The sequence below is a fragment of the Phytophthora infestans genome, genomic scaffold, assembly GCF_000142945.1.
Source record: "Phytophthora infestans T30-4 supercont1.102 genomic scaffold, whole genome shotgun sequence".
In the NCBI taxonomy this organism is placed as follows: Eukaryota; Oomycota; class Peronosporomycetes; order Peronosporales; family Peronosporaceae; genus Phytophthora; species Phytophthora infestans.
In genome coordinates, this window is record NW_003303657.1 from 20,011 (window position 1) to 35,069 (window position 15,059).

Here is a 15,059-nt window from a genome sequence, read left to right on the forward strand (position 1 = left end):
TTCGGAAGAAGGAAGATTCCGAAGTGATTGATTTATCGCGAGCTTACACAGTCCTCACTACCTAGGTCATCCAATCAATTGGTGCATCCAATCACCAACATTCTGCACTCGTCCAATCATCCTATTCGTCTAATCGACGTACCGTAATTATCGCGGGATTGTGTTGGACCGGTTTGGCTACCGGTTTATGGGTACTTACCGCCTGAAACCGGTACCCCTCAATACATTGCACAAACATATAGCTACGTGAGTCACGTGCGGTCGCTGAGGACAATTCGGACGGTGATTTGTCAAAAATGAGACTGCGCTTACTGTGGACAATGCTGCATAAGTCAACTGGCGATGCAACTAGAGATAACGAGGGCCGGCCGCAGCTATTACACATTCGAGAGAAGATGAAGAAAGCGTTTGCGAGCTGCTGAGCACGTAATTGATGTTTAAACGAATCAAACTACATCTTCTTTTTACGAATAACATCACTTAATACTGTAGAGAATGAAGCATTCACGCTCTGGGATTCCCTTCCTTCTGTTGCTGTCGTAACCGCATTTCTCATATTGTCGCCTACAAATACCGCAATATCTCGATGCAGCTCCACCAGCGCCCCGAGAAAATGGTCCATCTTGTTCAGCTTGAGTTGAAGCTCCTCGAGCTCTGCCATAACAGCATTGAAGAAGCTTCCTGCTGTTGCAAGCATTCGCGTTTCACGTTCTCAGTGTGCATGGTCAGCGCGGCGTGTCCTCGGCGGTAACTCGCTCAATGCTTTTGCTCCGTAGCGTTATTGACTTTGTGTATCTGCGTCGTTTCGCCAACTGAACCGGCAAGGGCTCCGAGTGAACCGGAAGCTGGATGGCATGATATATTACGTGAGTGGTGGTTATATATTATTCGATTTGAGGGGAAAGGTGCCGAAGCAGAAATTTCAAGGAGCTGATCTCGTAATTTATTGATCCGATTAGACAGGAAAGGTGCTGAAGGTGCCGTCACAAAGGTGCATTAACGAGAGCCCTGTACATCAGCGACAACAAAAGACTGATCTACAATATGGTGCCGCCACTATCACCAGCTGAATCCTACTGTTCCTATTGGTTGAAGATGCTGACTTTCAGACTCGCTTTCGACTCGACGCGCGAGCTCCTCTGTCGAAATAGAAACAGCTTCGAACGGGCACTGACACCTTTCGTCAATATTTGAACTTGTGTGCCGGGGAGTGATACATGTAGCTGCATGACGGGCCGTCATTGACGGAACCACGTGTCAAGCCATGCCCAACCTATCCAAGAGCGAGCGATATCCGTGTGACTTCGGTCGAACGGCGCATCAATAGCATGCCTTTAGCGACGATCACTCTCCTCTTCTTCGCTAGCTTACCTCCCCAATCCACTCTTCATTCTGCAATTTGCTTTCTCCCAACACAACGACCACTAAAAGTCCAGCCCGCGATGAAGCTCGTGTCCAGCGCCTTCGGTGTCTTCGCACTCCTCGCAGCCTTCGTTAGCGGCTCCACCATGTTGCGTCAAGAAGCGGAGGGGAGTAGTAGCTGCTCTCTCACCGGCACCTACAAGTCAGGCACCGACATCTCGTCTTGCACCACTGTCACCATCGGATCGCTGTCTGTGCCAGCTGGCGTCACGTTGGACTTGAGCCACCATCGAGTTCACGGGCACCACCACCTTCGGCACCGCCAAATGGGATGGCCCATTGGTACTTCTCACTGGAAGCAGCCTTACCGTCAAAGGCTCCGGTACTCTTGATGGCCAAGGCTCTTGGTACTGGAAACAGGGCACATCCATCAGTCGCCCTGTGTTCTTCCGTATGAACAAGGTTCTCTCCTCAACAGTGTCGGGTTTCACGCTTAAGAACATGCCGTACCGCACCTTCAGCATCCTCAGCTCGCAGAAGACAACCATAAGCGGCCTCACACTCGATGCCAGCGCTGGCGATGATCTGGCCAAGAACACGGACGGATTCGACTTAAGCGGCAACGACTACGTCACCATCAAGGGCAACAAGATCTACAACCAGGACGACTGTCTCGCCATGCAGTCCAGCACCAATACTGTCTTCAGTAACAACTACTGCAGCGGCGGCCACGGAATTTCGATCGGCTCGCTCGGTGGCTCTACGGTCACTTCGTCCGATACAGTCTCAGGTCTGACAGTGAGCGGCAACAGTATCGTCAACAGTGTGAATGGCATCCGCATCAAGACCATAATCGGTCTAAAGCCAACGTCAAATACTCCTGTCGAATGTGAAAAACGCCATTGTACTTCACTCTGACTACAGCAGGTCCAAGGGCGGATACACGGGCTCCCCGACCAGTGAGGTTACGATCGAGGACATAACCGTGTCGGGTCTATCGGGTACGGCAACCAACTTGTACGATATCGTGGTAAACTCGAAGGTCGTATCGGATTGGTCGTTCTCTGGTATTACAGTGAGCGCGTCCAAGACGGGCACGTGCAGTGGCCAACCCAGCAGCGTCGACTGCTAACTACCTCTACTAATTTTGTTTGTCCGTTTTTTTAAAACGAACGGCAGCTACGAAAGCAGTGGCTACTAAAAGCGTAAAGAGAATAACACCAGTGTTTGAGTTCGTAAAGGGTGGGCACGCACATTTCGCTAGATCGCTTTCATGTAATACCATATGGGCTCGAAAGTAAAGCAAAAAGGGGCATTTCTGTGTACATGTAGTTGACTTTCTTTACCTACATTCTGATTCAACGTCGCGATCATTGGCATCACATACTGTATCCTGGAATCCAGGCTGGATGACGTCTCGTTGACAGCTGAGCGCAGTAGCTCAAAAGGAGAGCTGATGACCAACAACACGGACACAAGGCATCAAGCTAGGTCTCTGCATTGAATGCTTTGACTCAATGAAAGGAGAGGCTGCCCACCTAACAGATCTCAAGAACACTACATATAGCACTGGCAAGCACGAAGACAGCGCGACTACCCTTTTGTTGCTATGTTGTGCCTGGAGCTTTTGATTAAATGTGGCGACCAGCAAGATTTACGAGAAATAAGGTTTTAATCCAACGTTCTTCAAGGTTAGACTGCATGCACCTACGAGCTCCAAGTTTAGGAGCTGATGGCCTTGTGACTTCACCTTTCTGCTTCCTGACGCAGAAGCCCTGAGAGGGTCCAGATATTAATTACGCTTTACATGTAGCTCATTCGTTTCAACGCAGTAATACAGCGGCCAATTTCGTCGAAAACACTTGTTACGCTTCGAAGTTGAGGCGATGGTCGTGTTTTGACACATACGACACAAAATGCGCCGATTCAGTACAACCCAAGCTGACTGCCTTTTGGCCTGGCATTCGGCTGGTGGAGCTTGAGCCGGACCCCCCGTGCCGTTCGAACATTGCAGCGAGTGAACGGGCCCTGGCTCAATGGATTACCTCCTGGGTCCACGAGATTCTCGTTGCAACTTTTGATCCATCTCGATCTCAGACCTCACTTTCCTATTTGCCTTTGGCAAAGCACCCCCAACACAACCAACCGAGCTGTACTCCACGCCTCAACGATGAAGCTTCTCTCCACTGCATTCGCTGCCTTCGCTCTGCTCGCTGCCACCGTCAATGGCTCGCCCATGCTCCGCATGGAAACCGAAGGCAAGAGCAAGTCTGATCAGCAGCAAGTGCAGCAACAACAGCAGAGCAGCACCAGCAGCAGCAGTGGTTGTAACCTTACCGCCACCTACAAGAAGGGCACCGACATCTCATCTTGCAGCTCCGTGACTATCGGCTCGCTCACTGTGCCTGCCGGTGTCACGCTGGACTTAAGTAAGGCCAAGAGCGGCGCTACCATCACGTTCACCGGCACTACGACGTTCGGACCGGCCAAGTGGGAAGGACCCCTCGTTCTGCTTGGAGGCAACAGCCTCGCGGTCAAGGGTTCCGGTATTCTCGACGGCCAGGGTGCCTGGTACTGGAAGCAGGGACAGTCGATCACTCGACCCGTGTTCTTCCGTCTGCAGAACGTCGTGGGCTCGACCCTGTCGGGCTTCACGCTCAAGAACTCCCCGTTTCGCACGTTCAGCATTGTCACGTCTAAGCAGACCACGCTGAGCGGTCTGACGCTCGACTCGAGTGCCGGCAACGGTCTGGCTAAGAACACGGACGGCTTCGACCTGACCAAGAATGACCACATCACCATCACCGGCAACAAGATCTACAACCAGGACGACTGTCTCGCCATGCAATCCAGTACCAACACGGTGTTTAGCAACAACCTTTGCTGCGGTGGCCACGGTGTGTCGATCGGGTCTCTCGGCGGCAACGCAGTCGACCAGTCTTCGACGGTGCAGGGTCTTACTGTGCAGGGCAACACCATTCAGAACAGCGACAACGGTATCCGTATCAAGACCATCGTCGGTCTCAAGGGTCTGGTCTCCAACGTCAAGTACGTTGACAACAAGCTCCAGAACGTCAAGAACGCCATTGTCATGCACTCGGACTACAGCAAGGCCAAGGGGGGCTACACAGGCTCTCCCACTAGTGCTGTCACGATCGAAGGTGTGACGATCTCTGGTCTGACCGGCTCGGCCACCAACTTGTACGACATTGTTGCCAACCCGAAGGTGGTCTCGGGCTGGACCTTCTCGGGTATCAAAGTCAGCGCGTCTGCAAACGGTAAGGCGGTCGGCCAGCCCAACAGCGTTAGCGTGTAGATGTCCGAAGCCACACTTCCTGTCTTGTGAGCTGGCACCCAAATGGTCGACAGTAGGCCGATAGAGTGTAGGGAACGCTAGCCGATACAATAGAATTGATGTAAGTTTTTTTTCTGCGTAGTTTTACGTTTTGCCTCTGCCATGTTAAAAATGAAGCGACCGATACTGGACCAAACTATTTTGTAATAATGCATAGTATTCTCGTGATACTTCCTGCTCGTGAGCGTTCTCGTGAGAACTGGACGACAGTCGCCCGTTGGACTCGTAACCCTTAAGGCAGGAATTAGTTCCTTACCAGTTGCGTGAGCTACTCAACTTGAGTATTTCGTAGATATAAAAAGCCAAAGTTACGCCTTGGCTCTATCATCTCCTTTGCTTGAAACACCCAAACGATATTCGAAGGCGACTGTATTACGACAAGGGTCGGTGGACTATCACTTGTCAAGACCACTGGATGGACATTTTGTTGTCCATTGGCACAGAAATTCGCAGTGAGTACTGGAAGTTGTTTCTCGCTCTTCATTCTTACTAACTCACGGCAATGTTGCTGTAGCTTCGACCCAGCTACACTTTTGAAGCCAGAGGTGCATCATCTTCAAACATTTCGTCAAAAGCGGTTAACATGTATCAGAAGTTGACCGATGGTACACCATTTGACGTTTCCAGACAGAATTCACGCTTTCGGGACGGCACGTTCGATTAGGGTACAGTAGTCGAGCGTAAAACTATTGTAAAAGGGACATTTCTATGTGTCGTGTCAACGTGACTCAACGTCGCGATAACTGGCAGCACATGTCCGTCTCGTTGCAGACTGAAAGCTGTGGCTGTACATACAGTAGTTCCGTCGAGATGGTTTATTTATTTTCTATGGCAATGACAGATTCTAAGAACACTACATATAGCACTGGCAACACGAAAGCACGAAGACAGCGCGACTACCCTTTTGTTGCTATGTTGTGCCTGGAGCTTTTGATTAAATGTGGCGACCAGCAAGATTTACGAGAAATAAGGTTTTAATCCAACGTTCTTCAAGGTTAGACTGCATGCACCTACGAGCTCCAAGTTTAGGAGCTGATGGCCTTGTGACTTCACCTTTCTGCTTCCTGACGCAGGAGCCCTGAGAGGGTCCAGATATTACTTACGCTTTACATGTAGCTCATTCGTTTCAACGCAGTAGTACAGCGGCCAATTTCGTCGAAAACACTTGTTACGCTTCGAAGTTGAGGCGATGGTCGTGTTTTGACACATACGACACAAAATGCGCCGATTCAGTACAACCCAAGCTGACTGCCTTTTGGCCTGGCATTCGGCTGGTGGAGCTTGAGCCGGACCCCCCGTGCCGTTCGAACATTGCAGCGAGTGAACGGGCCCTGGCTCAATGGATTACCTCCAGGGTCCACGAGATTCTCGTTGCAACTTTTGATCCATCTCGATCTCAGACCTCACTTTCCTATTTGCCTTTGGCAAAGCACCCCCAACACAACCAACCGAGCTGTACTCCACGCCTCAACGATGAAGCTTCTCTCCACTGCATTCGCTGCCTTCGCTCTGCTCGCTGCCACCGTCAATGGCTCGCCCATGCTCCGCATGGAAACCGAAGGCAAGAGCAAGTCTGATCAGCAGCAAGTGCAGCAACAACAGCAGAGCAGCACCAGCAGCAGCAGTGGTTGTAACCTTACCGCCACCTACAAGAAGGGCACCGACATCTCATCTTGCAGCTCCGTGACTATCGGCTCGCTCACTGTGCCTGCCGGTGTCACGCTGGACTTAAGTAAGGCCAAGAGCGGCGCTACCATCACGTTCACCGGCACTACGACGTTCGGACCGGCCAAGTGGATGGACCCCTCGTTCTGCTTGGAGGCAACAGCCTCGCGGTCAAGGGTCCCGGTATTCTCGACGGCCAGGGTGCCTGGTACTGGAAGCTTGTTTTGGAATGAGGCGTATTGATGTCATTTAGCATGCCTACTAACGACTTCCTATACCCTGGCCAGCGTCGCCGCCTTCGTGTCGGTCGTCCGCTGTAGCTAGGTTTAGTCCGGTTCCTCTCTCTCTCTCTCTCTCTCTCTCTCTCTCTCTCTCTCTCTCTCTCTCTCTCTCTCTCTCTCTCTCTCTCTCTCTCTCTCTCTCTCTCTCTTTCTCTCTCTCTCCACCCCTAAGCGGGGGACGTGAGGATACCTGTGGTATCAGTCGGCTCAGCGATTCTCGCCAGTGAGACACATCGCCAGTCATGTGACTAAGTACTGCCGACCAGCGGTGTAGTTGGGTCACGTCTGCCGTAAGCAAGACCTGCGTGCTATGCTTCGTATCCATCGCGAGGTTTGCTAAGGCATCGGCCATCCGATTGTAGTCGCGAAGATGGTGGTGCCATGCAGTAACATTTAGTTTGTCTGTAATCCTGCGGCTTCGCCAGTAGAAATCTCTAAGGTGTTTAGCCTTTGGTGGCTTTCGGTGTTTGTGTTGTCGGATAATCATCGCGCTATCTCCGATGATGTGTAGAGGTTCGAAGCGGTACATCTCGCAAGCTTTCAAACCATGGAGTAGCCCTAGATTATTGGCCATGTTGTTCGTGCATCGCTTGTCCGCGTACGACATCGAGCTGATCCAACAGACGTGGGCTCCAAACCCTGGCGTTGCCGATTTTAGCACTATAACTCCACTGCCAGTGGCAGTCTGCCACCGGGTCCTGGGTTGCCACGGGAGCCTCCATCAAAGAAGAGAAGATACGTGCCGCGGCCGCCTTGTGATGCGATCGGACGCTCGATCGTAATTTTTCGTAGATTAGTAGCTGTCTCATCACGCGGGTAGCTAGTGGGCCATACTGTGTGTTGAGGTGCTGTGCCATGTGAGCATATACCGTATTGTACGCAGTTCTGAGCGCCATCTTGAAAGACGCTGTTCGGGATCCTTTCTTGACGTTAGAGAATGCGTCGAAATGTCCTACCCGCCATCTCCAGACGGCATGGAGATAGGATGCGGCTCCGATTCTCCAGCAGCTCTCCGCGAGAGTGGTAAGCGTCTCGGCAAACAAGCCGGACTTCGTAACGGTGTGGTCGTACATATCTTCCGCCAGCGCCCACAGCGGCGTAGGAACTCTCGGTAGGGTCAGACTGAATACAGCAAATTCGATCTCCTCAGGGCGAATGGCTCCTGGGAGCCATGGATGTAGCAAGATGTCCCGAAGACGAAGACTTCCAAATTTGCGCGCGACTGCTCAAAACTCCGGCCAAGAGACAGAAGCCCACAAGTAACACGAGGATCCGGGGGGCGTTTGGAAGGACGCGAAACCCCCGGGTCATACAATCTTTAAGTAAGCGCGAGTGATCGCGGCCGGAAAGCGACAGAAAGAAGCAACATGCAGGCGGAGGGAAACGAGGACGGCAGTGGCAGGAGAATGCCCAAGAACGAGATGCAAAGCAGGGGAGAAGGAGAGCAAGAAGCAAAACAAGGTTGGAAGACAGTGGTCCGAGGAAAGCAACACGCAAGCAAGAGCGATCAAGTCGGGGAAAAAGACTGGCACACACACCAAGGACTGAAAGGGAAACCGGCGGGGAACGATGCACGGAGTACTTCGACCTATGCAAACAGGAAAACAAAGACCCAGACAGAGACAAAGCGACCAAGCCGAGCGAGACCAGGGGACCCAGACACAGGAGATGGGGCGATGGTTTTTGCCCAGCTACGCTCATACATCCGGAACAAAGCACCAAAGGAATTCGTGACGCACACGGTGCTGAGGCTGAAGGAACTAGCTAAAGAGAGGCGATTCCAAGATCTTCTCAAAAAAAGCAACAAACAAGAAGCAACGGTGCAGGAGAAGGAGAAGCTGAGAGAGCAATGGTCAGATGAGCTATCGGACGGAGAACAAGAGAGATACCAAGGATTGATCAGCTGCTGGGACTGTGCCAAGGACCATCACATCGAACGGCTGGGTGGATTGTTAGAGGCATCGCTACACAAAAATGAGATTGACCAAGATGAATTAGAAATACGACTGCGGCAGTTCACTTTCATCAATGACCCCACAACGAGCAAGGAAAAAAATAAGGGCCAGGACACCAACACATCTTTCAAGGACGTCGTATCAGGCACCGACAATAAGTGGCCAACCGCAACGGAAGGAGAGAAGGTGTACCAAAAATGGTATGAACTCTGCATGAGACCAGCAGAGCCAATAAGAGTCCTACGTGAAATGACGGACGAGGAAAAGCAAGCAATCGAGATGATATTAAATCACCAGCTAGAAGTGCCGATACCGCCAAGGTTCCTGATCCAGATCATGGACGCAAGGGAGCTAGCGGTTTTCACAGACCTCTTCATGGCAATTGAGTACCCGCTGTACGCACATTTGTTGCGGGGGCAACGATACGGCCCAACCTGACGAAGCAAGTGATCATGCAGCAAGTGCACATGGGTGCTGAAGCTGCACTTTCTCAGAAGCTGCAAATACAGGAATTCAAGAAGGACATATCAAGAGCAGAAATTAACGCGGACACAAGAGTGGTCACAGTGACCTTCAAAGGGAAACATACCGCCATGAAATGGGTCGGATGGGGAATGTTTCTGGGGATGAGAATGCTCACATTGGTGGACTACGAAACGCAGAGGGAGGATGCGAAAACCAAAAACACCCTGATCAAACTGGACTTCTACCGATTCACGATCGCAGTGAAGCGAGGAACACTCACATCGTCTGATTTGTACTGGGTACTTACACACAAATTAGGACTCAAAGTACAAGCGCTGGCGCATGTGGAAACCGGAGGGGGAAATATAAATGACAAACAGTGGAGAGTCAACATCAAGGCAGCAGCTTGCCCGGGAGAGCTCCGCAGGATGTCAATGATGGTGGTGGATGACGCCTTCCTGACGATATACCATCATGAAGTCAACACACACTGGCCATGCTCTCAATGCGGAGCGCTGGAACACTCAGGACGTTTTTGCAGGACGCCGCCGGAGCGCATAAAGGTCACCCAACAAAACCACTCAATGCAAATAGACGGCAAATTGCCGTCGAAGAGAGGGAAAGGAAGCAGGGACTACGTCAGCAGAGAGCGTCCGGTCACCATTGAGCAACTACTAGAGCAAGTTTCAGAACGGAAGCCCAGATCCTATGCGAAAAAAGAGGAACAGTGGAGGGAGAACGGAAAAGACAGCTCGAAAGAGAATAAGAGGCCGACTTTACCAACAGAATGGGAGCAAGCAAGGAGCACATCAGGAGATTCAGGAGAGAGCAGCAGAAAGGAAGATGTTCCACAAGATAGAGAGGAGGAGCAGAACACAATGAGGGCACACGAAGAAACTGAAGGGGAGGCACCGGTGCAAGACAACAAACAGGAAACCTTGGAAGCTAGCTGCGACTTGGACGAGGGAATGGAGGACGCTGCAATGAGCGAACACGAAAACTCCGAAACAGGACCAGCATACAGCTGCGGTTACCCCAGCACGACTCACGATCCACAAGCGAAAGCACACGAAACACATAACGCAGTGCAAGAGGAGACGAAGGAACAGACAGGACACCAGGGCTCGGACACACGCAGAGAGGGACGAGAACCGAAGCAGAAATCCTCCTCTCCCAAAAGACAACTGTCCGAAAATTGGAAGCTCCATGGGGACAACGAGAGAGATCGAACCAGTAAAGCAGCCAAAAAGGATTTGAGTGAGGAAACAGGAAACCAGCGGTTGAAGCAATAAACACATCACACGGAGACGGACAGCCAGCCGGAGAGAAAACATATCCAACAATACATGCACAAATACGTAACCACGCAGACAACCTCGATAACGAAAGCTCGAGTCTCGTCGACTCAAGAGGAAAACGCCGAAGAAAGCGGGGCGCGGGAAAAGGAAGGTTTCCTCGTAGCAGGAACGAAACAAGGGGATGATTTCGGTCGGCCACTGAGGGAATGGTTGGACGTTGTGGGGGGGGGGGGACGATCACCAATGTAGCGGCCAACGGACACTGTGGATGGCTTGCTTTCCTCGCAGCACTACACAATATATCGACGGGACTGTTACAGCTGGAATCCAGTGCAGTGACAGCAGCGAATGGGCTGAAAAAGCAAGTAATGAACAACATGATAGCCAACGTGGCAGACGAGTTCAAGGTACACAAAGAGGAATGCGAAGCAGCGCTCGCAGCAGCAGGGAAAGGAGTTACCAAGCAAGCTGCAGACACGGAGAAGCTGTGCGTAGTGGCTAACCACTACGCGGATCAACGGAACAGATCCGTCAAAGCGTTTGTGCCAATGAATTACTGGGTGAGACCGGAACACATAAAAGCAATGGCGATGCACGCCCGAGAAATGGTGTTTGTCCTGGATTTATTGCAGGAGGAGACAGAAATGCTCCAGGCATACGGATATGAAGAATTGGAGATGCCAGACAAGACGGCAATCGAGACAGGAACGGTGGTATAATTGCCGTCACACGTCGGAGCGGACTTTCTGGGAGAACTTACAGCAGCAGGAACGCTGCCTGCTACACTACAGCAACACAGGCAATCACTACCAGGCGGTCACGTACGATCCCGAGCGATATCAAACATACACAGATCAGTGGAAGGAGCTCACAGAACGGAGGAACATCATACTGATCAAATATGGAGGGAGAGCGTTAGATGCAGAACCGTTCGATGGGGACAAGACAGCAAAAGCTGCTACTAAGGAGCTCAAATCCATCCGCAGAGCAGACAAAGACGCCAACGCTAAAGGACAAGAATCGATAAATGAGAATACTAGAGTAGACGAAGGCAACACAACACAAAACTTTGGAGAGAAAGAGAAGCAAAAAGAGCCCAGCGGTAGCTGCCACGAATGGATGGACCAAGACCGCGCTACAGCTGACGTGGAAGTGCAAAAGAAACAGCAAATAGCGACAATCACGGTGGGCGAGGCAAGCAAGTCGACAACAACAGCAATCCGCAGCGCACCGACGGCACACTATCCACCCAGCGTTACAGCACCAAGCGCAATGAAGGCGCCACGAAACAAGGAAGGGATCGCAGATCAAGATGCCAAGATAGCGCACGGGTCAGTGCAACCACCCAAGGAGACAACTGATGGAAGGACAAACTAAGAAGCCGAACAAAGAGAGAAGGGAGGAGCAACACCATGAGGGCGGAGGACAAGAGGGCGGAGGACAACAGACAATTCGAAGCTTTTTCAAGCACATAACGGAGCAGGAAAGAATGAAGTCCATACAAGATGAACACAGAAATCTAAACAAGAAAATAACAAGACAGACCAGAACAATGAGGAGAAGAAGACGACGACTAGCTACACAACAACATGTCAACGACAAAACTCTGGGGCTGGCCACATCCAACATAAGAGGCATGGCTGTACAGAGAGAAACGATGGGGACCTATCTACAGGTACTGAGAGAGAGGCTAAAACGAGGAGTACGGGACATCACCTTCATGCAAGAGACGCACCTGACGGCCCAAGAGCAGGATTCGGCAGCGGCTCAATACGCAGCGATGTGGGGATACAAGAGAGCATGCGCGACGGTACTTTCAGTATGGTCGTCAGGCACAGCAAGACGAGCAGGAGTAGCCATTCTACTCAATCCGTATGGAGCTGTCAAGGATCTAAAGGGATGGGGAGAGGAGCACTGGACCGAACACCTAGTGATGGACACCGGGGAGATCCAAGGAAAGCGACATCTTTTCATAAACATATACGCACCTTCACACGGGGCCACAAGAACACTCTTTTTCAGGACGCTACGAGGGATAAGACTGCCGGCGGACCACACCATAGTATGCGGAGGAGACTTCAACTGCGTCACGAGAGTCGAGGTAGACAGGAGGGGGACAAACACGAACGATGACGTAGGGGCAAGAGTCCTACGGGGCTTCATTCAGGACAACGCTTTAGTGGACACAGGAGAGTGCAATATACCAGCAGTGGCTACAGAGGCGGAGCTGACGCAATACGCTAGAGCACACCACACACACAGACATACAGCAGCGGACGGACGAAAGGGGACATCTCGCATCGATCGATGGTACATCTCGGGTCGGGACCGGAAGCAGATACGTGGGGTGACCACAGACGAGGGAATATGCGATTCAGACCACAAGGGTGTGATTCTAGAGATGCACTACTCAAAAAGGGCAGTACGGAATAAGAAGAGGGAGGCGGTCTATCCGCCACCGATGTATGTGCAGGCAGTCACGAGGGACATGATAACCAAAAGACTGCAGGATTGGGGGAGCAGTATGGAGCACATGAACCCACACACAATGGCGCAGGAATGAGACAAGCTCAAGATTGAGATCAAGGCGGAGATGAAGTAGCTCAGACAACAAGCCCGCAGGAGAATGACTCAAGGTTTCAGGCAGAAGATAAGGCGGATAAAACGCAAACTGGCAACAGGACGAGGAGAATCTGCAGATGAGGAAAGGCAACAAGCAGAACTACGGGCAGATTTGAAACAATTGCAGACACAGCGCAGAGCAATCAGAAGGAGAAGGCTCGTAAACAAGGGAGCATGGACATCGAAAGCCTCTACAAAATTTCTTTTCAACAGGATCTGCACAAAGTACGGAGATAACATCATCCCCACGCTAACAGCACCAGAAGGATCCCCCAAACGCGGACTCCACGCCAAGGCAGACACGTTGGCAGACAGCTGGAAAAGCATTTTCAATGGGCATGCAGACAACGAACCAGGAGCAGAGGAATTCATCAGTACGTGCAAGCAAGCATGGGAGCAGATTGACCTAAAAGAAATCGACAAGCAGATAGCACAAGACGAAGTCGCAGCAGCAATAAAAAAATGCAAGATCGGGAAAGCGTGCGGACCGGACGGCATGGGCAATGAATGGTACCGAGATTATGAAGACCTTTTGGTGCCAATCCTGACAAAACTCCTCAATATACTTCTTGAAGAGGGACACACGCCAAAGTCCTTTAACGAGGCGTACATCTTCAGCATATCCAAAGGGGGGGATACGAGCAACGCACTTAATTATCGACCAATTGCTCTCCTCAACACTGACTACAAGATATTCACAAGGATCCTGGCGTGGCGAGTGAGAAAGCACATCAAACGGCTAGTTTATACGACGCAGTTCGGATTCATACCAGGGCGAACAATACATGAGGCAATAGATCTCCTGGAGGCGGCCAAAACGGCAGCAAAAAGCTCGGAAGAGCTCACCCAAGCGCAAGTACTACTTCTTGATTTCGCGAAAGCATACGACTCGCTGGATAGGGACTACCTGCATAAAGTGTTGGAGGCCAAAGGTTTTCCACCCAATTTCAGAGCGATTGTAAAAGCAACACATGATCAGACGTCGGTGCGATTCATGGCCAACGGAACGCTTTCAAGGGCTATTGCAGTCACAAGCGGAATCCGACAGGGGTGTCCTTTAGCGCCACTACTGTTCATACTGGCGGTAGATCTCTTGTACGACGCAGTACAACAGGACCAAGAAGTACAAGGAGTGCGACTGGAGGAAGATCCGGATGGTGAAAAGATCCAGATAGCGGGGTACGCGGACGACACTGCCATCTATATTGCGGACACAAGCATGCAGCGAGCCTCCATTAGGACAGTAAAGATCTTCTCAGACGTATCAGGCCTCAAATTAATCTAAAGAAATCAGTAGCCCTAAGACTAGGGACGGCAAGAGCATGCACTGAAACGACGCGAGGCGGGAAAGCAGATACAGTAGGAGAAGTCAGCGAAACGCGATACCTCGGTCATATTGCAGGACCCGAAGACACAGCACAGAGCGCATGGGCACGGCCTTTCGCAGCGCTGACCACCAGATTGGCACTTGCAGTGGAGAAAACGAACACTGTGCAGGAGAGAGCAGCAATCGCGTCGGCAATAATCATGCCAAAGCTGATGTATGTAGCGCGGCACGCATGGCCCTCCGACGAACTAGTACAAGAAGCTGAGTGGAGGACCCGGAACTTTGTCTGGAAGTCATCGTTCTCGAAACCCGACAAAGCGCCCAGAGGCTGGATCAAAGCAGCCGTGGCCGAACTGCGACCCAACGAAGGCGGAATAGGAATGCCGAACTTCCGAACGGAACTCGTGGCGCTAGCAGCATCGACGGTAGGCGACTGGGCGGCGGCAACCAACAAACGCAAACAAGTAGCAGGATAACTGCTCCAACGGAAGGAAGGAGTCTTTCTAGGGCACATCACGCCCAAAAAAGAAGGAAGGGGTCCACGACTAAGAGCGGACCTATGGACCACTGGCAAACTGGTAGTAGAAAAGGGATTTGCTCCTGATGACCTAGCCGAAGCACAAGACGATCAGGCGGGTTTAAGACGCGAGATGCGGCACCGCAACGGATTAAAGGACGAATGGGACTGGAATGCGAATTCGAGCCACGGCTACTGGGTAAAATGGCGAT

At 51.5% G+C, this 15,059-nt stretch overlaps 4 protein-coding genes across 4 annotated transcripts; all 4 read left to right on the forward strand.

Moving 5' to 3' along the window:
- Positions 1–1,442: 1,442 nt before the first annotated feature.
- On the forward strand, positions 1,443–2,494 carry PITG_19619 (polygalacturonase, putative; the record flags this gene model as incomplete). Its single annotated transcript, XM_002896140.1, has 3 exons — positions 1,443–1,704; positions 1,739–2,160; positions 2,297–2,494. 3 exons carry the CDS (start codon positions 1,443–1,445, stop codon positions 2,492–2,494), a joined length of 882 nt encoding a protein of 293 aa, XP_002896186.1.
- A 1,038-nt stretch (positions 2,495–3,532) lies between these two features.
- Positions 3,533–5,254, forward strand: PITG_19620 (polygalacturonase, putative; the record flags this gene model as incomplete). Its single annotated transcript, XM_002896141.1, has 2 exons — positions 3,533–4,640; positions 5,232–5,254. The coding sequence occupies 2 exons, from the start codon at positions 3,533–3,535 to the stop codon at positions 5,252–5,254; spliced, it is 1,131 nt and encodes a 376-aa protein (XP_002896187.1).
- Positions 5,255–5,775: 521 nt separating this feature from the next.
- On the forward strand, positions 5,776–6,702 carry PITG_19621 (uncharacterized protein; the record flags this gene model as incomplete). The annotated part of the gene is made up of 2 exons (XM_002896142.1): positions 5,776–6,565; positions 6,670–6,702. The coding sequence occupies 2 exons, from the start codon at positions 6,191–6,193 to the stop codon at positions 6,700–6,702; spliced, it is 408 nt and encodes a 135-aa protein (XP_002896188.1).
- Positions 6,703–7,474: 772 nt separating this feature from the next.
- PITG_19622 (uncharacterized protein) lies at positions 7,475–11,758 on the forward strand (the record flags this gene model as incomplete). Its single annotated transcript, XM_002896143.1, has 4 exons — positions 7,475–9,013; positions 9,175–10,340; positions 10,766–10,868; positions 11,173–11,758. The coding sequence occupies 4 exons, from the start codon at positions 8,031–8,033 to the stop codon at positions 11,756–11,758; spliced, it is 2,838 nt and encodes a 945-aa protein (XP_002896189.1).
- Positions 11,759–15,059: the final 3,301 nt, after the last annotated feature.